The sequence below is a fragment of the Erinaceus europaeus genome, chromosome 15 (assembly GCF_950295315.1).
Source record: "Erinaceus europaeus chromosome 15, mEriEur2.1, whole genome shotgun sequence".
Lineage (NCBI taxonomy): Eukaryota > Metazoa > Chordata > Mammalia > Eulipotyphla > Erinaceidae > Erinaceus > Erinaceus europaeus.
The window spans coordinates 29132909-29156809 of NC_080176.1; the positions used below are offsets into that span (position 1 = coordinate 29132909).

The 23901-nt window shown below is 45.8% G+C and overlaps 1 protein-coding gene across 9 annotated transcripts in view; it reads right to left on the reverse strand.

Moving 5' to 3' along the window:
• The window catches only part of LOC103109016 (general transcription factor II-I repeat domain-containing protein 2A-like), a 55143-nt gene extending 39457 nt beyond the window's left edge, over positions 1 to 15686 (reverse strand). For 2 of the 9 annotated variants that reach the window (XM_060173537.1, XM_060173535.1), the window contains exons 1-4: positions 15364 to 15686; positions 6266 to 6369; positions 4147 to 4285; positions 1095 to 1214 (exon numbers count right to left, since the gene is read on the reverse strand). In XM_060173537.1, the coding sequence (XP_060029520.1) occupies positions 1095 to 1214; positions 4147 to 4285; positions 6266 to 6364 (358 nt within the window). In that variant the 5' untranslated portion in view covers positions 6365 to 6369; positions 15364 to 15686. Of the gene's footprint in view, positions 1 to 1094; positions 1215 to 4146; positions 4286 to 6265; positions 6415 to 15363 lie in introns of all 9 variants that reach the window. The other 7 variants (XM_060173531.1, XM_060173529.1, XM_060173532.1 and 4 more) reach the window with 5 other exon arrangements.
• Positions 15687 to 23901: the final 8215 nt, after the last annotated feature.

Below are 23901 nucleotides of genomic sequence, written 5' to 3' on the forward strand. Positions count from 1 at the left end.
TTTCTCTCTCCCTCCGTCTTCCCCTCCTCTCTCAATTCTCTCTGCCCTATCTAATAGCGACGACAGCAATAACAACAATGATAATAACTACAATAAACAACAAGGGCAACAAAAAGGGAAAAATAGCCTCCAGGAGCAGTGGATTCATAGTGCAGGCACTGAGCCCCAGTGATAACCCTGGAGGCAACAGAGAGAGACACAGAGAGAGAGAGAGAGAGAGAGAGAGAGAGAGAGGAGAGAGAGTGGAGGAAAGATATATGCAGTACTTGCTTCACCTTTCATGAATCTTCCTTTCCTGAAAGTGGGGAGCAGGGGCTCAAACCTGGGTCCTTGCATACAGTACTGTGTACACTCAGTCAAGTGCACTGCTGCTTGGCCCATGTTTTAATTTTTTTTGAAAGGCTTACTTTTATTTTTTGCAGGGGGAGCTAGCTATTTTTCCAGCTTTTTTTTCTTAGATTTACTTGAATCTAATTTTTTTTTAAAGATTGTATTTATTTATTCATGAGAAATAATAGGAGGAGAGAGAGAAAGAACCAGACATCATTCTGGTACATGTGCTGTCAGGGATTGAACTTGGGACCTCATGCTTGATAGTCCAATACATTATCCACTGTGCCATCTCCTGGACCACTCTAATTTTTTTTTTTTAATATTTACCTTAGATTTACCATGGCACATGCAATTCCGGGGATGGGACTCAGGACCTCATGCTGGAGAGTCCAAGGCTATATCCACCGCACCCCCTCCTGGGACACTACTGATAGATTCTTCTTCTTCTTATTATTATTATATTTTCATTTATTTATTTTTGGATAGAGATGGGGAGAAATCAAGAGGGGAGTGGGAGATAGAGAGGGAAAGAGACAAAGAGACACCTGGAGCCCTGCTTCACCACTTGTGATGCTGCCCTCCTACAGATGGGGACAAAGGACTTGAACCTGGGTCCTTGCACACTGTAATGTGTACACTTAGCCCAGTGCACCACCACCTGGCCTCTTGACAAATCCTTTATGGCCTGAGCTTCAGGAAGGGAACCCATCCTCCAGGAGGGCTGCCTGCATCCAGAGACGTGGTGCTGTGGGGGGCTTTACCATAGCAGTAGCGGAAGTGGTCGTCCACTGCCCTGCTAAGCTCTTCTCTCTCTCCTGCTCTCGTCTGCACTCTGGTCGCAGGGCAGGGGGGTTCCACCTCTGACACCCCTTCCCCGGCACCTGTAAATGAACGGTTGGCACAGCGTCAGCATCCTACTTAGCACCGGACACTTTCTGAAAATCCACAGTGCCAGCCTGGAGAAATAACAGAGACTGAGGGTGAACAGACAACCAGAGCTAATCAACCAGAACATGGTCTTTGCAGCGGCACACAGCTTGACACTCAGTTGGGAGGTGACTCTAGGGATAAAGGGGACAGGGGTTCGGTCCTGAGACCCCAGGCTGAGCTTTCTTGCTTGCTTGCTTGCTTGCCTGCCTGCCTGCCTGCCTTCTTTCTTTTTTTCTTCCTTTCTTCCTTTTTAAATGCAGTTTTACTATTAGGAATTGAAGACAACTTTCTCGAGGCTAGGGAAATAGCTCAACTGCTGAGAGCATTGGGCTCACATGCCTGAGGCCCCTGGTTTGAATCTCAGTGTCACATGAACTGGAGTCCTGCTCTGTTGTCTCTTTTTCTTGTATGTAGTAAGTCAAACTAGGGGCAGGATGGTGGTGCACCTGGCTGAGCGGACAAGTTACAATGTGCAAGGACCTGGGTGTGAGCCACTGCTCCCCACCTCCAGGGGGAAAGCTCTGAGAGTGAAGCAAGGCTGCAGGTGTCTGTCTCTCTGTCACTTCCTTCCCTCTCGATTTCTGGCAGTCTCTGTCCAGTAAATAAATAAAAATAATCAACTTTTTGTGATAATCAATTTTTAAAATAAATCAAACTGAACATATTCTATACAAAGAGTACTTTTTAAATATTTATTTATTTCCTTTTGTTGCCCTTTTTTTATTGTTATTGATGTCGTGTTGTTGGATAGGACAGAGAGAAATGGAGAGAGGAGGGGAAGACAGAGAGGGGGAGAGAAAGATAGACACCTGCAGACCTGCTTCACTGTCTGTGAAGCGATTCCCCTGCAGGTGGGGAGCCGGGGGCTTGAACCGGGATCTTTAGGCTGGTCCTTGCGCTTTGCATCACATGTGCTTAGCCTGCTGCGCTACCGCCCGACTCCCACAAAGAATACTTTTTAAGTATTTATTTATTTATTCCTTTTTGTTGCCCTTGTTTTATTGTTGTAGTTATTACTGTTGTTGTTATTGGTGTCGTCATTGTTGGATAGGACAGAGAGAAATCGAGAGAAGAGGAGAAGACAGAGAGGGGGAGAGAAAGACAGGCACCTGCAGATAGACACCTTCACCATTTGTGAAGCAACTCCCTGCAGGTGGGGATCCTTACGCAGATCCTTGCACTTTGTGCCACCTGCACTTAACCTGCTGTGCTACCACCCGACTCCCTCAAAGAATACTTTTTTGCTTGTTTTGTTTTGTTTGCCTCCAGGGTTATTGCTGGGGTTTGGTGCCTGCAGTACAAATCCACTGCCCCTGTGGCAATTTTTATCCATTTTTTTTCTTTTTTTTTTGGATAGGACAGTGAGAAATTGAGAAAAGAGGGGAAGATAAAGAGAGAAATAGACAGTTCCAGCCCTCGTCTTTCCACCTGCAGAGGGGTAGGCTCACAAGCAGTGAAGCAGGTCTGTAAGTGTCCATCATATATATATATATATATATTATTATTATTAATTTTTTATTTTTTGAGAGAGATGCAGAGAGACACACACAGAGAAACACCAGAGCACTGCTCCGCTCTGGCTTATGGTGGTGCGGGGGATTGAACTTGGGACTTAGGAGCCTCAGGCATAAGTCTGTTTGCATAACCATTATGCTATCTCCCCTGCCCTGTGTCTTTCTCTCTCCTCTCTCAATTTCTCTCTGTCCTATCCAAAAAATGGTCACAGGAGTGGTGGATTCGTAGTGCAGGCACCAAGCCCCCGTGATAACCTTGGAGGTAAAAGAGAGACAGAGACTGAGAGAGAGACTTGTAGACCTGCTTCACTACCTGTGAAGCGACCGCCCCTCCACAAGTGGGGATCCAGGGGCTTGAACTGGGATCCTTGCACTGGTCCTTGTGCTTTTTTGTACTATGTGTGTGCACCACCACCTGGCCCTCAATAAAACCTTTTTTTTAAAAAATACTTTTATTTACTTATTATTGGATACAGAGAGAAATTGAGAACGGAGGTGGAGAAAAAGAGAGAAAGAGACAGAGAGACATTTGCAGCTCTGTTTCAGCACTTGTAATGCTTTCACCCTGCAGGTGAGGACCAGGGGCTTGAACCTGGGTCCTTGCATACTGTAATGTGAGCACTTAACCAGATGTGCCACTGATTGGCCCCTATAAATAAATAAAGATTTTTTTTAAGGTCATGGTGTATTGCAAAGGACTCTGGGAGGGAGCTCACATAGTGAAACATGGACTGGACATAGTATACTGCACCAAAGCAAAGAAAAGCTGGTGGGGGGAGGGATAGGAAGAAAACTTCGGGGGCCTGTTACATGATGAAATTGTGTGCATATGTCAGTGACTGCACTGAAAGCATTAACTCCCTCAATAAAAAAAAAATACTCCATAAATATTATACATTGACAAACAAGTAAAAGAAATGCTTACAAAAAGCATTACTCAGAAGCACTGTTAAGATCCAAGAGTGTGGGGGCCAGGTGGTGGCACACTTGGTTAAGTGCACACATTACAGTGCCCAAGGACCCAGGTTCAAGCCCCTGGTCCCCACATGCAGGGTGAAAGCCTCATGAGTGGTGAAGCAGGGCTGCAGGTGTCTCTCTGTCTCTCTCCCTATCTCCCCATCTCCTCTCAATTTCTCTGTCTCTAGCCAATATTAAATAAATAAAAAAATATTTTTTTAAAAAGGTCCAAGAGTACAAAGGACATAATGACTGGAGAGACAGCATAATGGTTCTACAAAAAGATTTTCATGCCTGAGACACCCAAAGATACCGGGTTTAATCCCCACCACCACCATCAGCCTATGCTCTGGTAAAATATCAATGACAAAATATCAATAAACAAAAGAAAAAGAAAACAACTAACACCTACAAAACTTTGCAAAATCCTTCTGCAAGTCCATCCTGGTGTTGACAAAGGCCCGTCCTCTCTGGGTTCCCACCACAAATACATCCGTCTCGTACACCGCGATGCAGGCCACTTCTGCTTTGGACTTGGCCAGCTCCTTACACTGGGGTGGAGACAAACAAAGGACCGAACAGAATCAGCAAGCCAGGAAGTGGCATAGTGGAGAAGGTATTGGATGATCAAGCCTGAGGTCCTGAGTTCCAGCCTTGCCATGGCATGTGCCAGAGTGATGCTCTGCTTCTTCTTTGTCTCTTTCTTGTGTCAATGAATACATCTAAAAGAAGGAACAGAAGGAAGGAAGGAAAGAAGGAGAAAGAATAGAAGGCAAAAAGAAGAGAAAGAAAAGAAAGAAGGAAGGAAGGAAGGAAGGAAGGGGAGGTAGCTCAGCACAGAAAGTTTGTCAACCATAATGGAGCTAGGCTGGAACTAGGTTGTGCGCATGGCAAAGCAGAGTACTGTCCAGGGAAGCTATCTGCCCAGCCCTCAACAGGTGTCTTGTGGTCAGATACAAGACAGAACTCTCAGCCAAGGTTCACCCACAAGGTAAGGCTTCCATCCAGGTTGTAAACCCCTGCACCTACATGGATGACTGCTACACCTTTGAATTGAAGCAGAACGTGTCTGGAAAACAACAGACATAACTTCATTACATTCTCAGGTCTGGGAAGCTTCAGTGTATCTGTACATCTGAGTTTATGCATTACAGCCATAGTGGAATAAACATTCTTTTTTTTAAAAAAAAATATTTTTTTATTTTTGCCTCCAGGGTTATTGCTGGGGCTCGGTGCCTGCACTACAAATCCACTGCTCCTGGAGGAGGACATTTTCCCCATTTTGTTACCCTTGTTGTGCTTATTGTAGCTGTTATTGTTATTGTTGTCACAGCTGTTGTTGTTGGATAGGACAGAGAGAAATGGAGAGGAAGGGAAGGCAGAGAGGGGGAGAGAAAGACAATGATACCTGCAGACCTGCTTCACTGCTGGTGAAGTGACTCCCCTGCAAGTGGGGGTCTGGGGAATCAAACTAGGATCCTTATGCAGGTCCTTGCCATGTGCGCTTAACCCTCTGCGCTACTGCCCAGCCCCCTGTAATAAACATTCTCTTAGAGACAGAGAGAAATAGAGCGAGAGTGAAAGTGACCACAGCACTGAAGCTTTCTTCATTGCAGTGGGGCTGGGCTCCAACCTGGATCGTGCACATGGCAAAGCAGTGCCCTGCCCAAATGAGCTATTCTACTGGCCCTAAATACACACACATGCACACACACACACACACACACACACACACACACACACACACACATATATATATACCCTGCCCAAATGAGCTATTCTACTGGCCCTAAATACACACACACACACACACACACACACACATATATATACCCTGCCCAAATGAGCTATTCTACTGGCCCTAAATACACACACATGCGCACACACACACACACACACACACACACACACACACACACATATATATATACCCTGCCCAAATGAGCTATTCTACTGGCCCTAAATACACACACACACACACACACACATGCACACACACATACACACACACACACACATATATATATACCCTGCCCAAATGAACTATTCTACTGGCCCTAAATACACTCACACACACACATTTCCTCCAGGCTTATCTCTGGGGCTTGGTGCCTGCACTACAAATCCACTGCTCCTGGAGGTCATTTTTTCCATTTTGTTGTTATTGTTGAATAGAACAGAGAGAACTCAGAGAGTAGTATAAGACAGAGAGGGGAGAGAAAGATAGACACCTGCAGACCTGCTTCACTGCCTGTGAGGTGACCCCCCCCCCCTGCAGGTGGGGAGCTGGGGGCTCGAACCAGAATCCTTGCTCCTGTCCTTGTGCTTCAAAAGCCATGTACGTTTAACCTGCTGCACTACTGCCCGGCCCCCTTATATATGTATGTATTAATAATCCTCTAGGATGCAGGATCTGGTCAGGCAGGCGAACACAGACAGCCACCGTGAAGTACTGTCTGGGTCTCTCCCTTCCACTGTGACCCGGCTGGGGGTGGTGGGTAGGTGTTTGCAGACCCAGAACAGTGTCTCACCATGGACTCCAGAGCGGACATGAGGAAGGTCACCACCATCCTGCTCTCTGATGACTCGTCATCTTCCACGGGCAGCGTCGACATGGCTACCTGGGCCATGGTCCCTGCGGCAGAGGAGCATGGTGCACTTGAAATGAGATGATATACATCTGGGCGGGGAGGGACATGACGGTGATGCAGAATGACTGTCCTCTATGAGGCTCTGAGGGTCCCAGTTCAAACCCCAGCATCAGCACAAGCCAAAGCTGAGCAGCGCTCTGGTTTCTTCTTTCCTTCTTTCTTTCTTTTTTAATTTTTATAATTTTTTTAGTGAGAGAGAGAGAGAAAGAGAGAAAATGTCCCTATGATACATGGTGCTAGGGATTGAACAGGAAGCTTCCATATGAAAATCATAAGTTCTCCTTGCTGGGTTCTTTTTTATTTTGCCTCCAATCACTGGGGCTCAGTGCTGGCACTATGAATCCACTGCTTTTGAAGACCATTATTTCCTTTTTCTCTTTCTTCCTTTCCTTTCTTTTTCTTTCTTAGATAGGACAGTGAGAATGGGGAGAGGGTGGGGAGATAGAGAAAGGGAGAGAAAGATAGACACCTGCAGACCCTCTTCACAGCTCGGTGAAGTGACCTCCTGCACGTGGGAGTGTGGGTTCAAACCCGGGTCCATGTGCATATCCTTTTGTGTAGTACTATGTATGCTTAACTGGGTGTGCCACCGCCTGGCCTCTCTGGTTCGTCTCTCTCTCCCTGTATCTCTCTCATTAAAAAAAAAGTGAATAAAATATCTAAAAATAAATTTAAACACACTTTAGTCATCTAATGATAAGATGTACTAGGTTTCCACCCACAATTTACGACTCACAGCTCCCCCAAAAGTCTTGGAATTGCCACCAGGCTGAGAGCGTTCAAAGCCTCATGAGCAGTGCTAGTGCCCCAGACTTGTATGCCTGAGGCCCCAAACATCCCAAGTTCAATCCCCGGCACCACCATTTTTCTGTCTAACACTATCTCATGAAAATAAGTAATTTACATAAAAAAATCACAAGGAGTCGGATGGTAGCGCAGTGGGTTAAGCACACGTGGCATGAAGCACAAGGACCGGCTTAAGGATCCCAGTTCGAGCCCCTGGCTACCCACCTGCAGAGGAGTCGCTTCACAAGCAGTGAAGCAGGTCTGCAGGTGTATTTCTCTCCCTCTCTCTGTCTTCCCCTTCTCTCTCCATTTCTCTCTGTCCTATCCAACAATGATGACATCAATAACAACAACAATAACTACAAGAACTATAAAAAGCAATTAGGGCAACAAAAGGGAAAATAAATAAAATTTTTAAAAAATCACAAGGTGGCTGGGCGGTGGTGCAGCGGGTTAAGTGCACATGGCGCAAAGTGTACAGATGGCCGTAAGGATGCCAGTTTGAGCCCCCGGCTCCCCACCTGCAGGGGAATCGCTTCACAGGAGGTGAAGCAGGTCTGCAGGTGTCTATTTTTCTCTCTCCCTCTGTCTTCCTCTCCTCTCTCCATTTCTCTCTGTCCTATCCAACAACGACAACAATAACAACAACAACGATGATAAACAACAAAGGCAGCAAAAGGGAAATAAATTTTAAATTAAAAAAAAATCACAGGCAGGGTAGATAGCATAATGGTTATGAAAATAGACTCTCATGCCTGAGCCAAAAATCCCAGGTTCAATCCCCACACCACCATAAGTGAGTACTCTGGTATTTCTCTCTGTCAAAAATAGAATTAAGGGAGTCGGGCGGTAGCACAGCTGGTTAAGCGCAGGTCGCGCAAAGCACAAGGACCGGCGGAAGGATCTCGGTTCGAGCCCCCGGCTCCCCACCTGCAGGGGAGTTGCTTCACAAACAGTGAGGCAGGTCTGCAGGTGTCTGTCTTTCTCTCCCCATCTCTGTCTTCCCCTCCTCTCTCCATTTCTTTCTGTCCTATCCAACAACAACGACAATGATAACTACAACAATAAAAACAACAAGGGCAACAAAAAAGGAATAAATAAATATTAAAAAAATAGAATTAATAAAATATTTTTAAAAATCACACAGAGGGGGCCAGGTGAGGCTGGTGCATCCTGTTGAGTGTACACATCACCATGTGTAAAAAACCTGGGTTTGAGCCCTTGCTCCCTCCATTTCAAGGGGGAATGCTTCATGAGCAGTGACGCAGGTGTCTCTCTCAATTTCTCTCTGCCCTATCAAAAAAAAAAAAAGAGAAAGAGAGAGAAAGAGAAAAGGGGGGGGGGACAATGGCCTCCAAGAGTGGTGGATTTGTAGTGCTGGTCCTAAGCCCCAGTGGTAATCCTGGTAGCAAAAATAAACAAATAACAGAATTTCTTAGAGCAAAAAAAAATAATGGGGGCAGTGTTTGGGGGAGATAGCACAGTGATCACACAAAAAGACTTTCAAGCCTAAGGCATCAAAGGTCCCAAGTTCAATCCCTGGCACCATAAGGAAAAACGCTCAGCCAGGAAAAACACGTAAATAAAAAAGATTTTTCTTCCCCATGAGATCATGGATGAACTCTGCCTGACTCCTCAGTTCTGGAAACTGTTTTTTCTTTCTTTCTTTCTTCCTCTCTTTCTTTCTTTCTTTCTTTCTTTCTTTCTTTCTTTCTTGCCTCCAGGGTTATCACTTGGGCTTGATTGTGCCACGAATCCACTGCTCCTGGAGGCTATTTTTTCCCTTTTGTTGCCCTGATTGTTTTATCATTGTTGTAGTTATTATTATTGTTGTTATTGCTGTCGTTCGATAGGACAGAGAGAAATCGAGAGAGGAGGGGGTGACAGAGAGGGGGAGAGAAAGACAGACACCTGCAGACCTGTTTCACCGCTTGCAAAACGACAGGGAGCCTTTAACCCGGATCCTTAAGGCAGTCCTTGAGCTTTGCGGCCATGTGCGCCTAACCTGCTACTCTACTGCCTGACTGCCCCCCCCCCATCTTTTTTTTTTCCTTCATTTTTCTTTTGGCTAGCGGGTGAGACAGAGAGGGAAAGACAGAGAGGAGGAGAGACATCTGCAGAACTGCTTCACCTGTCATGAAGCTTCCCCATCCCTGGGGGCTTGAACCCAAGTCCTTGAGTGTGGAAAATGTATATGACATCTACCTGGCACCATTGTCTGGCCCTGTGCTGGGATCAAGCCTTTCTTACTGTGTGCTTCTCCTTAGACCTAGACATTAACAAACCATAAAATAAATGTGGCTCCCTGCTAGAGAAGCATGCTGACTATTTCTCACTGGGAGAGGAACATGTGTCTTCTGATGAAGCGTGTTTTGTAAGATTCCAGCAGGGTTGTGCCAGACACCACCTTTTTTTACTCACACACACACACACACACACACACTGAGAAAGAGAGAGATTGTGTACTAAATATATGAAGAGAAACCCTTCCTTTTCTTTCCTGCACAAAAGGTCACTGACATTTTTACCAAATTCTAAATCTGCCAGTATTATACATAAAAGTTTTAGACAGTGGGGGTCAGGCGGTAGCACAGCAGGCACAAAGCGAAAGGACCTGAGTGAGGATCCCGGCCCCGGCTCCCCACCTGCAGGGCAGTCGCTTCACAGGCAGTGAAGCAGGTCTGCAGGTGTCTGTCTTTCTCTCCCTATCTCTGTCTTCCCCTCCTCTCTCCATTTCTCTCTATCCTATATAATAATGATGACATCGATAACAATAATAATAATAACCACAACAATGATAACAACTAGGGCAACAGGGAGTCGGGCGGTAGCACAGCGCAAGGACCAGAGTAAGGATCCTGGTTCGAGCCCCTGGCTCCTCACCTGCAGAAGAGTCACTTCACAGGCGGTGAAGCAGGTCTACAGGTGTCTTTCTCTTCCCCTCTGTCTTCCCCTCCTCTCTCCATTTCTTTCTGTCCTATCCAACAACAGCATCAATAATAAATACAACAACAACAAAAACTAGGGCAACAAAAGGGGAAAAAAAGCCTCCGGGAGCAGTGGATTTATGGTGCAGGCACTGAGCTCCTGCAATAACCTTGGAGAAAAAAAAAAGTTTGAGAGAGAGAGATAGACCACAGCACTTAAGTTACATTTAATGCAGAGGGGGCTTGGGTTCAAACATGATGCTTTAAAAAATATTTATTTATGGGGCTGGGTGGTGATGCACCTGGTGCACATTACAGTGCTCCAGGATGTGGTCTGGGAGGTGGCAGAGTGGTAAAGCTTTGGACTCTCAAGCATGAGGTCCCGAGTTTGATCCCCGGCAGCACATATACCAGAGTGATAGCTGGTTCTTTCTCTCTCCTCCTGTCTTTCTCATAAATAAATAAAATCTTTAAAAAAAATGCTCCAGGACTTGGGTTCAAGCCCCTGGTCCCCACCTGCAGGGGGAGAGCTTCATGAGTGCTGAAGCAGGCTGCAGGTTTCTCTGTCTCCCTCTTTACCACTCCCTTCCCTCTCAATTTCTGATTGTCTCTAACCAATCAATAAATAAAAATAATAAAAAATTACTATTATTTTGCCTCCAGGGTTATTGCTGGGGCTCGGTGCCTGCACTACAAATCCACTGCTCCTGGAGGCCATTTTTTCCCTTTTTGTTGCCCTTGTTGTTACCCTTGTTGTTGTCATTATTATTGTTGTCATTGCTGTTGTTGTTGTTGGATAGGACAGAGAGAAATTGAGAGAGAAGGGGAGACAGAGAGGGGGAGAGAAAGATAAGCACCTGCAGACCAGCTTCACCATCCCTTAAGGAGAACCCCCTGCAGGTGGGGAGCCAGGGACTCGAACAGGGAGCCTCCCACCAGTCCTTGCACTGTGCGCCCTGTGCGTTTAACCTGCTGCGTTACCACCCGACTCCCATAAAAATTATTTATTTATTTATAAGAGAGAGGAGGAGTGAGAGAGAACCAGAGCATCACTCTGATATGTGCAATACCAAGGATTAAACTCAGGACTTTATTCTTGAGGGCCCAATGTTTAATCCATTGTACTATCTCCCCAGGCAATTATAGACATTTCTTTTTTTGGAAGAAAAAAAAAAAGAAAAAATCTCAGTGTAAAGGGGGGGATATCAGAGAGGTTGCTCAGTGGGTAGAGCACATGCTGAAGGCCCAGGGTCATGGCACCCTGTGGGAGCACCACAGACAGTACCAAGAATAAAGATGGCTGAAAGGCCAAAGATGGTGGAGGGGTGCTCTGGTGTCTCTCTTCTCAAAACATAGACTAAAAATGGCGCTGGAGCAGTCCAGGAGATGACTCAGTGGTAAAGTGCTGGACTTCTAAGCATGAGATCTTGGGTTCAGTGGCTGCTCTGCTCCTCTCTCTGTGTGTCTCTGTCTCTCTCTCCCTCTCTCTTTTGCCTCCAGGGTTATTGCTGGTGCTGGGTGCCTGCACTACAACTGCTCCTATGGCTATTTTCCTTTGTTGTTGTTGTTGTTGTTATTGTTGGATAGGACAGAGAGAAATTAAGAGAGCAGGGGATGATAGGGGAAAAGAAAGACAGACACCCGCAGACCTGCTTCACCACTTGTGAAGTGACCCCTCTGCAGATGGGGAGCCCGGGGCTGGAACTGGGATGCCTAGGCAGGTCCCTGTGTGTAGTTATATGTGCACTAATCCGGTGTGCCACCCATCCAGCCCCTTCTGCTTTTCTCTTTCTTCCTCCTTCTCTTTCCCATAAATAAATAAATAGTGGTTCTGTAAACAGACCCTCATGCCATGGTCCAGGAGGTGGCACAGTGGATAAAGCACTGACCATGAGGTCCTGAGTTCAATCAATCCCTGACAGCACATGTACCAGAGTGATGTCTGGTTCTTTCTGTCTGTCCTTCTATGTTTCTCATTAATAAATAAATAAATAAATAAATAAAAAATCTTATTAGGGAGTTGGGCGGTAGCTCAGCAGGTTAAGCGCATGTGGCGCAAAGCACAAGGACCAGCGTAAGGATCCTGGTTCGAGCCCCTGGCTCCCCACCTGCAGGGGAGTCCCCTCACAGGCGTTGAAGCAAGTTTGCAGGTGTCTATTTTTCTCTCACCCTGTCTTCCCCTCCTCTCTCCATTTCTCTTTGTCCAATCAAACAATGACAACATCAATAACAACAACAATAACTACAACAATAATAAAGAAACAACAAGGGCAACAAAAGGGGAAATAAATAAATAAATATAATTTTAAAAGAAAATCTTATTAAAAAAAAAGAGACCCTCACACCTGAGGTTCCAAATTCCCAGTTCAATCCCCTGCACCACCATAAGCCAGAGCTGAGTAGTGCTCTGGGAAAAAAAAATCATTTTTAGGAATTGCCACATCTTGTAAAGTTATCCCAGTGTAAGTCCAGAGAATGGGGAGGAATTTCCTCCTAGTATCATGCAGATGGTTCCTTTCAGAGCAGGGATAGGCACTGCCACAAGGGAAACACAGGGTCTAGACAAAGAACCAGCAGGGAAAGGGCCCCCTTGAAGCCAGTGAGCTCAGCCAGGCCAAGGACAGTCCTAGGTCACGCCTGCCCAGCAAGTGGGATTATTAATAGCTCCTTTGCCTCTAAGTGTCTCGAAGATGGATTAGGAAATGTTATGCGTGGGTGCTCATGGGAAGTGGGGGGGGGGGGACAAGCCACAAGGACATACTGTTCTGGGTCCTTAAAAGAACTCCCACCAGCAGAATGAAAAGCAACAAAGTAGGACCATCTTTTCTGAAGTCAAATACTGTTCCTATCTGTATGTTTTCTTTAGTGAGAACCACAGGGTCATAGCCACCATTCACTCTGTTCCTTTCCAAGGGAAAAAGGTTTCATTGTAAAAAAGTTCTTTTAACGTATGTGACAGAAACCTTGTTATTAAGGGTAAAAATATTTGTTCGTGTCATCATGTTTTTAAAAATTAGAATTACTGTGACTCAGGAGGTGGCTCAGTGGATAAAGACTTGGACTCTCAGGCATGAAGTCCTGAATTCAGTCCCCAGCACTGCATGTGCTCTGGTTCACTCCTCACCCCTCTTATTAATACATAAAACATATTTTTAAAATAAATCTTTTATATTCCTTTTTGTTTTGTGTTTTAGATAGACACAGGGAAGGCAGAGAGTGAGAGATCATAGCACTGAAGATTCCTTCAGTGTGATGGGAGCCTGGCTCCAACCTGGGTCACCCCCATGAAAGTAGTATGCAATACAAGTGAACTATTTTGCCAGCTCAGTTAATAAATCTGAAGAAGAAAAAGGGAAGAGAAGGAGAAGGAGAAGGAGAAGGAGGAGATGGAGGAAGTGAAAGAAGAGGAAAAGAGGGAGGGGAGAGGGGATGGGGTGAGGTATATAACTCACAAAGAACAACTACTGGGTGGTTTAGAGCATGTATGTGGAATATAGATGACTAAAACAAATGAACTTGCAAAAATAAACAAAGAAACTGTCTCTTGGACTTTGTGAGAACTATGGTGGTTTGGTAGAGTTGGGGCACAGAACTTTTGTGGGGGTGTTGTGACTCACGCACACCATGTGCGAGTATGAAATTATCCTCCTGACATTTTATACTTCTGTAAAAGTAATATTAAACCACAAATGAAAAAATATACGGAGGCCAGGCAGTGGAGCACTGGTTGAGCACGCCCATTCCAATGCACAAGGGCCTGTGTTCAATCCCCTCCCTGGTCCCTGCCTGCATGGGGGGGGTAAGCTTAAAGAGTGGTGAAGTAGGGGGTCAGGCAGTAGCGCAGCGGGTTAAGCACACGTGGTGCAAAGTGCAAGGACAGGCCTAAGGACCCGGTTCGAGCACCCGGCTCCCCACCAACAGGGGAGTAGCTTCATAAGCGGTTAAGCAGGTTTGCAGGTGTCTTTCTCTCTCCCTGTCTTCCCCTCCTCTCTCCATTTCTTTCTGTCCTATCTAACAACGATGACATCAATAACAACAATAATAATAACTACAACACCAATAAAAAAAACCAAGGGAAAATAAATAAATATAAAGAAAGAGAGGTGAAACAGGTCTGCTGGTGAAGCAGGACTGACGGTGTCTCTCTCTCCTTATCTTCCCCTTCCCTCTTGATTTCTCTCTGCTTCTACCCAACAAATTAAGTATTACCCAATAAATTAAAGAAAATGGGAAATTTAAAAGATATATATAGCATAATGGTGATGCAAAGAGTTTTCATGTCTGAGGCTCCAAGGTTCCAAATTCAATCCCTGACACCACCATAAGCCTGAGCTCAGCAGTCCCCAGGGAAAAAAAAGGAACAAAAGTCGCTTTGTTTATTCTCTCATAGGTTGTTTCCACCAACCCCTTTCCTTTTTGTTTTTTTCACGTGGTACTGGGGAGTGCAGATATGATACCCACTGAGTGGGCCATCGCTCAGTCCAACTATGAGTATTTATTTTCTCCTGTATTTCCTTTATTGTTTTTCCCCTCCAGGCATATAAGTTATTTGCATAAAGGGTGTGTTTTACGGCTGTAACAATAAAGCTGTAATTCACAGCACAGCCTGGATATTTTATTTATTTTATTTTATTTTATTTTACCAGAGCATTGCTCAGCTTTGGCTTTATAGTGGTGCTGCGGGCTGAACTTGAGACCTTAAGCACAAAGTGCGAGTTTGAAGGACAGGATACAGCCTTGCAAGCCCCATATTCCCCTTTAAGCCTAAACCAGGTCAAGGAGTCCCTCCAAGATCTCTCCCCAGGCCTGTGTGCATTTGGCTCACAAAGCCCCCAAGGGCGCCATCTACAGCTCGCAGGCCGAGGGGCGGGCCCTGGAAGGCGCACCTGAGCCCTCCCCTCGTTGCCAAGCAACAGTGGCAGCCCCGCCCTCCCACCTGACCAATCCAGCCACGTAGGCACGCCGCGCGAGAGTTTAACGGGCGCCGCGGCGGAACGTGACCTCACGCCGAGGTCCTCGGGCCTAAAATCCCGCCCCTCAGGTCGCGCTCAGCCAATCAGGAGGGAGAGGAGAACGCGCGTTCAGCGCGTGCGACCGCGGGCCCCCCCCCCCGCCGCAGGGCCGCCCCACCCCCACTCGTGGAGCCCTGCCCGCGGGGAATGGGGTTGGACGGGGCGGGGTTCGCGGGGTTCGGGGGCTGCTGGTACGCAAGCACGCGGTGTCTGCAGCCCTGCTCCCCGGCGACCCCCGGGCTGGGGTACGCACCTGAGGTTCCCGGCGCGGGCGGCGGGGAGGCGGGGAGGCGGGCGCGGCGCCAGGCCTGCTCTCCACACTCTCCCTCCTTTGTCTCTCTTTCCCTCTTTATTTTTTTAATTTTTTGGCTTCCTGGAAGGCGGTCTCACTGGTGTGTCCGCAGCGCCCCAAGTGGGGGCCGCCGTTTCCGGTGGCCGGGCCCCAGCGCCCCGGGAGCTCCCGGCCGTCACCCCCCTCCGGTCAGCTTTTTTTTTTTTCTTGCAACCTGCAGCTGTGTTTGTTTGCTTTGGAGAGAGGAGGCAGGGTGGAAGTAACCACAGCACCGAATTCTCCTGCAAAGCACTGGGGGTGCCGGGCTCGAACCGGGGTCGTGCACATGGCAAGCAGCGCACTATCCAAGTGAGCTGTTTTCACCAGTCTTCGCAGCCTGCAGCCATCAGCAGCCCCAGTGACATTGAATTTGCAAAACAAAACGTGGCTTTTTTTTTTTTTAAAGAAAGGAGACATTAACAAAACCATAGAATAAGAGGGGTACAATTCCGCACAATTCCCATAACCCGATCTCCACATCCCATCCCCTCCCCTGATAGCTTTCCCATTCTCTATCTCTCTGGGAGTATGGATCCAGGGTCGTTGTGGGTTGCAGAGGGTGGAAGGTCTGGCTTCTGTAATTGCTTCCCCGCTGAACACGGGCGTTGACTGGTCGATCCATACTCCCAGTCTGCCTCTCTCTTTCCCTAGTAGGGTGGGGCTCGGAGGAAGTGGCGCTCCAGTACACATTGATGGGGTCTGCAGTCCAGGGAAGTCTGGTCAGCATCCTGAACCTAGTGGCTGAAAAGAGAGTTAACATACAAAACCAAACAGATTGTTGAACAATCATGGACCTAAAGACTGGAATGGTGCAGATGAAGTGTTGGGGGTATTCCCTGCATGCTCTTGTGTACTTCTGCTTTCAGGTATATATTTTCCCCTCGTTTATGGGCACGTGTGAACCTATGCTCTATCTCAGGGGACCTGGACTATATGTTTGTGGACTTTATTGGGGAGTGGACCACCTGGAATGGAATTAGAGAATACTATGAAAGTAAAGGTCTCACCCGAGTGATGAAGCTGAAGGGTTGTCAATACACCCTTGTTGTTGGAATACACCTGAAGTCTCTGGTCATAGTCTGAAGTGAAGCATGTTGGGGTGGCACTCGTTGTGTTGATTAGGTTGCGATGGCTTTTTTTTTTTTTTAAGGAGGTGGGGTAGCAGTGGCATCACCCACCCCAGATGGTCAAATATAATGGTACTGCTTACTCTGACTAGTGCCAGCTACATAACTGTCTAAGAAACAAAAAAAAAAAAACAGGACTGGAGAGACAGATAAGGGTAATGCAAACAGCTTTCATACCTTTTGGGCATGAAAATTTCATATCCCAAATTCTGTCCCCAGAACCACCATCAGCCAGAGCTGAGCAGTGCTCTGGTCTCTCTCCCTCTCCCCCTCCCCCTCCCCTCCTCCTCTCTCTCCCCCTCCCCTCCCCACTCCTCTCCCTCTCGCCTCCCCCTCTCCCTCCCTCCCCAAATAAAGCAAATAAAATATACTAAAGGAAAAACGAAAACAGTGGTTTGAAAATAATTCTGGGAGTCGGGCGGTGGCGCAGTGGGTTAAGCGCAAAGCGCAGGGACTGGCGTAAAGATCCCGGTTCGAGCCCCCGGCTCCCCACCTGCTGGGGAGTCGCTTCACGGGCGGTGAAGCAGGTCTGCAGGTGTCTATCTTTCCCCTCTCTCTCTGTCTTCCCCTCCTCTCTCCATTTCTCTCTGTCCTATCCAACAACAAAGCAACGTCAACAATGGCAATAATAACCGCACGAGGCTGCAACAACTAGGGCAACAAAAAGGGGGGAAAATGGCCTCCAGGAGCGGTGGATTCATGGTGCAGGCACCGAGCCCAGCAATAACCCTGGAGGAAAAAAAAAGAAAAGAATTCTGTGATGTGACAGCCCAGCCTCATTCAGAGGAGGTGTGTTAATATAAAGTCTTTCCCCAGGGTAGGGGAGACAGCTAATGGTTCTGCAAAAAGACTCTCATGCTTGAGGTTGGGAGGTCCCAGGTTCAATCCCCACACCACCATAAGCCAGCTGGGCTCTGGTGGAAATAAATAATAATCTAGTCTACCCCATTCTGAGCTACTGAACTTGAACCACTAAGGAATCAGGCAGTTTCCTGGGAGCCTGTGGTCATGACTGTGTGTGTCTCCGAGGACAACTCATGTTCACTGTTCATGCTCATGTTTACTGTTGGTTTTCACTTGGAAAGTACCATAACTCAAGCCTAAAAGAAACTTCTCTGAAAGGTGCAGCTCAACCTTGTGCTCAGGGACATGATGAGGTGACTTGTCAACAGAATACGTGATGGCTGTTCTAGACAGCAGACTGGGCAAAAGAAAAAAAAGAGAAAGACTTTTTTCTTGTTCCATCAAGTTCATTTTCTCTACTCATCTATATTCCACATATGAGAGGAACCATCCAGTAGTATTCCTTCACAAGAGAAAATACAATTCTACCAGCAGGTGTCTCTGTCTCTCTTCTTCTTCTCTATCTCCCCTTTCCCTCTTGATTTCTGACTGTCTTTATCCAATAAAAATATTTGTTTTAAATTAGTGAATAGTAAGAATTGACTTCTTGGGGAGTCCGGTGGTAGCGCAGTGGGTTAAGCGTAGGTGGCACAAAGCACAAGGACCAGCGTAAGGATCCTGGTTCAAGCCCCTGGCTCCCCACCTGCAGGTAGGTTGCTTGGCAAGCAGTGAAGCAAGTCTGTGTGTCTGTCTTTCTTTTCCCCTTTCTGTCTTCCCCTCTGCTTTCCATTTCTCTCTGTCCTATCCAACAGCTATGACATCAATAATAACTACAACAATAACAAAAAAAACAACAAAAGGGAATAAAATATTTTAAAAAGTTAAAAAAAAAGAATTGACTTCTTATTGTTCCATTAATATTATGTATTTTTTTTTTACCAGAACACTGCTCATCTCTGACTTATGGAGGTGTGGGAGAGCCAGAGGCTCCAAGGCCCCAGGTTCAAACCCTTTCAACACTATAAACCAGAAAAGACTATACTTTCAGGGATCATTTCTATAGTCTGTTATAAACCAGAGCTGAGCAGTTCTTGGTGTGGCCACTGTGATGTGTCTCCTTGGCCTATCTATAATCTGAAACAAAAAATGAAAAAGTTGGCCAAGGAGCATTGGTAACCACCCACTTTTAAGACTGCAGTGTTACCAAATAATAATACAAACAAACAAAAACCCTGATCTGATTAGTTTTTTTTTGGGGGGGGGGGCGGGAAACATTGGAATCAAGAAGGTTCGTGTGTGTGTATGTGCAGAAATTTCCTGTCTCTTATTCTCACTTGAATCAGCTCCAATTAACCTCTACCATTCTGACACAACTCAAGTTTTCTAGTGATAACTGTAGCAACAGGGGAGAGAGAGAGAGAAGAAAATTATATTCAGGCTGGTAGAACTCAACTAGTGTCATGCGTTGTTTCAACACGTGCTTGACCCAGGTTTGAGCCTTTCTCCCACCACACTGGAGGAAGGGTCAGTGTAGTGGTTTCTTTTCCTCTCTGCTTCTGTCTCTCTCTTGGGAAGAAAAAAATAAATAAACGGGGTGGGGTGGGGCTGGAGGATAATTCACTGGGTAGCATGCTTGCCTAGCAAATCACTGGCCCAAGTATGGACCCGGCACCACGTGTGAGGCCACAGCCCCAAAGCAAGGTCTGGGGGTGCAGTAGTTTCCCCCACCCTTCCTGTATGTCTATCTAAAGAAAAAGGTTGATCCAGAATAACATTAAAAAGAAACAAAGATGCTCAACAATTCGTTTGGCTTTGTATGTTAACTATCTTTTCAGCCACCAGGTTCCAGATGCTAGCATGATGCCGACCAGACTTCCCTAGACAGATGACCCCACCATTGTGTCCTGGAGCGCCGCTTCCCCAGATCCCCAACCTACTAGGGAAAGAGAGAGGTAGGCTGGGAGTATGGATCGACTCAGAGAGAGAGAAATGCAACACTGGAAATGTCCTTTACTTCTTTGAAAAGTTGATAGGGAAGAGGGAGATAGCAAAGGAGAGAGGAAGAAAGACACCTGCAGCACTGCTTCACCACTTGTGAAGCTTTTCCCCTGCTGATGGGGACTGGGGACTTGAACCTGCCTCCCTGTGCGTGGTATTGTGTGCACTCAACCGGGTATACCACTGCCTAGCCAGTAATTTTTTTAAGACTTTATGTTAAATGGAAAGAAGACTTTTATTTATTTTTTGAAAAGCTTTCTTTTCATCTTCTTTTTAAATATTCTTAATATCTTTTTTCTTTTTATTTATTTATTCCCTTTTGTTGCCCTTGTTTTAATGTTGTAGTTATTAATGTCGTTTTGGATAGGACAGAGAGAAATGGAGAGAGGAGGGTAAGACAGAGAGGGAGAGAGAAAGATAAACACCTACAGACCTGCTTCACGGCTTGTGAAGCAACTCCCCTGCAGGTGAGGAGCTAGGGGCTTGAACCGGGATCCTTACACCAGTCCTTGCGCTTTGTGCCACATGCACTTAATCCGCTGCACTACTGCCCAACTCCCTGAAAGAAGACTTATCTACAAGCAGAGGACTGGATCCATTCAAGCATTGAACAGAGGACTGACACCAGTGGTAACATCAGAGAATAAATACCAGGTCTCACTGAGATGGGGAAGAATCAAGATTACAAAGTGTCACTTCTAGTTCATTTCTCTAAATTAACTCATGAATTTCATGTAGTTCCAACAGAAAAAAAAATACCCAGTGTTTTTTTTTTATTCCTTCATTTATTTATTTATTCCCTTTTGTTGCCCTTATTGTTTTGTGTTGTAGTTATTATTGTTGTCATTGTTGTTGGATAGGACAGAGAGAAATGGAGAGAGGAGGGGAAGACAGAGAGGGGGAGAGAAAGTTAGACACCTGCAGACCTGATTCACTGCCTGTGAAGCGACTACCCTGCAGGTGGGAGACTTCAAGTCTTATATAGAATAAGTGTTATGACTAGCAAATGTAATTCTGTAAATGAAAGAAAATGTGATGAGTGGAAATGGAGGTGGCGCAGTGGATAAAGCACTGAACTCTCAAGCATGAGTTGTCAAGTTCGATCCCGGCAGTATATGTACCAGATTGATGTCTGGTTCTTTCTCTCTCTCCTCCTTTCTCATTAATATTTTTTTTAAAAAAAGAATGAGAATGTGATGGAACAAGAGTCAGAGCACATGGAGAAACTGTTGACACTATCTCAGCTTAATCCAAGAATAAACACAGTTTTAAGAAATTGAATTGTGTATATAGGAAGTTGTTATGTCAATTCAGACCTCACATTACATCTGTTATTATACAAGAGATTATTTTGGGACAACCAGATACCTGTTTAAAAAAAAATACCAACAATGGGCAGGGGTCGATATCATAACAGTTATACAAACAGAGTGTCATGTTTAAGGCTCAAAGTCCCAGGTTCAATCCTCTGCACCACCATAAGCCAGAACTGAGCAGTGCTCTGGTTAAAAAACAAACAGGGAGTTGGGTGGTAGTGCAATGGGTTAAGCATACATGGTGAAAAGTGCAAGGACGGCGTAAGGATCAGGGTTCGAGCCCCCAACTCCCCACCTGCTGGGGAGTTGCTTTACAAGTGGTGAAGCAGGTCTGCAGGTGTTTATATTTCTCTCTCCCTCTCTGTCTTCTCCTCCTCTCTCCATTTCTCTCTGTCCTATCCAACAATGACAACACCAATAACAACTATAACAATAAAAAAACAAGGGCAACAAAAGAGAATAAATAAATAAATACAACAACAATAACATACACAAACAATAAACACAACCTGGTCTCAAATCACTCCTAAAATCAAGTCCAGTTTACTTGTATAGTGCTGCTTTACCATATGAAAGACCCTGGTTTGAGTCCAGCTCCCTACACATTGACAGGAACTTCTGTGATATAAATTCTCTTTCTCTAAAATAAACTCCAAATATAATCATAACATAGGAAAAGTATTGCATTATAAATGGCGTAGAACATCTTTGTTTTTTGGATAATATTCTTGCCAAACAAGACACAGAAAGCAAACTCTAATGGATAAGATTAATAAAACCACCTGAAGGGGACCGAGCATCAGCGCAGTGGGTTAAGCGCATGAGGCACGAAGAGCAAGGATCCCGGTTCAAGCCCCTGTCTCCCCACCTGCAGGGAAGTAGCTTCACAAGCCGTGAAGCAGGTCTGCAGGTGTCTTTCTCTCTCCCTCTCTGTCTTCCCCTCCTCTCTCCATTTCTTTCTGTCCTATCCAACAATGACGACAGCAGTAACTGCAATAATCATAACAACAACCAGGACAAGCAACAAGGGCAACAAAAGGGAAAAAATAGCCTCCAAGAGCACTGAATATGTAGTGCAGGCACCGAGTCCCAGTGATAATCCTGGAGGCAAAAAAAAAAAAAGAAAAGAAAAGAAAGAAAGAAGTTCAACATTTAAAGAACAAACTGAGAATACCTATTAAAATTTAATTGGGGCTGGGCCAGGTGGTGGCACATCTGTTTGAGCAGACATGTTACAGGGCACAGGGACCCAGGTTCAAGCTCCTGTCCTCAACTGCAGGGGGAAAGCTTTGCAAGTGGTGAAGCAAGGCTGTAGGTGTCTCTCTGTCTCTCTCCCTCTGTATCTCCCCCTTCCTTCTTCCCTCTTTTTTTATTTCTTTATTTATTTATGAGAAAGATAGGAGAAGAGAAAGAATCAAGCATCACTCTGGCACATGTGCTGCCAGGGATCGAACTCATACTTGAGAGTCCAAAGCTTTACCATTGCACCACTTCCCAGACCATCCCTCTTCCCTCTGGATTTCTGGTTGTCTCTATCCAATAAATAAAGATAACAAAAAAGTTTTAAAAATTTAATTTAATTTGATTTGATAGGACAGAGAAAAATTCAGAGGGGAGGGGGACAGAGGGATAGAGAGTGAGGCCTGGGGACACAGCATAATAGAAGTCAAATGACTTCTGTGCTTGAGGCTCTAAGGTGCCAGGTTCAGTCCCTAGCACCACGATAAGCCAGACCTGAGCAGGGCTCTATTAAAAAATTTTTAAAGGTTGGGAGTCCGGCGGTAGCGCAGCAGGTTAAGCGCACGTGGCGCAAAGCGCAAGGACGGGAAAGGATCCTGGTTTGAGCCCCGGCTCCGCACCTGCAGGGGAGTCGATTCACAGGCGGTGAAGCAGGTCTGCAGGTGTCTGTCTTTCTCTCCCCCTCCTCTCTCCATTTCTCTCTATCCTATCCAAAAGTTGCGACATCAACAACAACAATAAAAGAACAAGGGCAACGAAAAGGAATAAATAAATATATATATATATTTAAAAAAATTTTAAGGGCCGGGTGGTGGCACAGTGAGTTAAGAGCTTGAAGCTCAAGGACCAGAGTAAGGATTCTCGTTAGAGACCCCGGCTCTCCACCTGCAGGGGGTTTTCTTCACAGGCAGTGAAGCAGGTCTGCAGGTGTCTGTCTTTCTCTCCCCCATCTGTCTTCCCCTCCTCTCTCAATTTCCCTCTGTCCTACCCAACAACAACGATTGCAATAACAATAATAATAAATAATAACAACTATGATAAACTACAATGGCAACAAAAGGGAAAACGTTTTAATTTATTTATTTACTTTTTTATTGTTGTTGTAGTTATTGTTGATGTCATTGTTGTTAGGAAAGAGAGAAATTGAGAGAGGAGGGGAAGACAGAGAGGGAAAGAGAAAGACAGACACCTGCAGACCTGCTTCACCGCCTGTGAAACGACTCCCTTACAAGTGGGGAGCCGGGGCTCGAACCGGGATCCTTACACCGGTCCTGCACTTTGCCGCCATATGCGCCTAACCTGCTGCGCTACCGCCCGACTCCCTGGGGAAAAAATTTTTTTAAATATTTATTTATTTATTCCCTTTTGTTGCCCTTGTTGCTTTATTGTTGTAGTAATTATTGTTGTTGTTACTGATGTGGTTGTTGTTGGCTAGGACAGAGAAATGGAGAGAGGAGGGGAAGACAGAGAGGGGGAGAGAAGAAAGACACCTGCAGACCTGCTTCACTGCCTGTGAAGTGACTCCCCTGCAGGTGGGGAGTCTGGGGCTTGAACCAGGATTCTTACACTGGCCCTTGTGCTTTGCACCGCCTGCGCTTAACTCGCTGCGCTACCACCCGACTCCCCCCAATTTTTTTTTAATTGAAAAAAAAATTAAAAACTAGGGGCCGGTTGGTGGTGTACCTGGTTGAGCACACAAGTTACAATGTGCAAGGATCTGGGTTCAAGCCCTTGGTCCCCACCTAGAGGCGGGAAGCTTAAGCAGGGCTGCAGGTATCTCTCTGTCTCCCTTTCTCTCTATCTATCCCTCCACTCAATTTCTAGCTGTCTCTATCAAATAAGCAAAGATAATAATAATAATAAATTTTTAATTTACGGTTCCAAAAAAAACTTTAAAGTAAAATAAACAAATAAAATATAAAGAGAGAGAGAGAGAC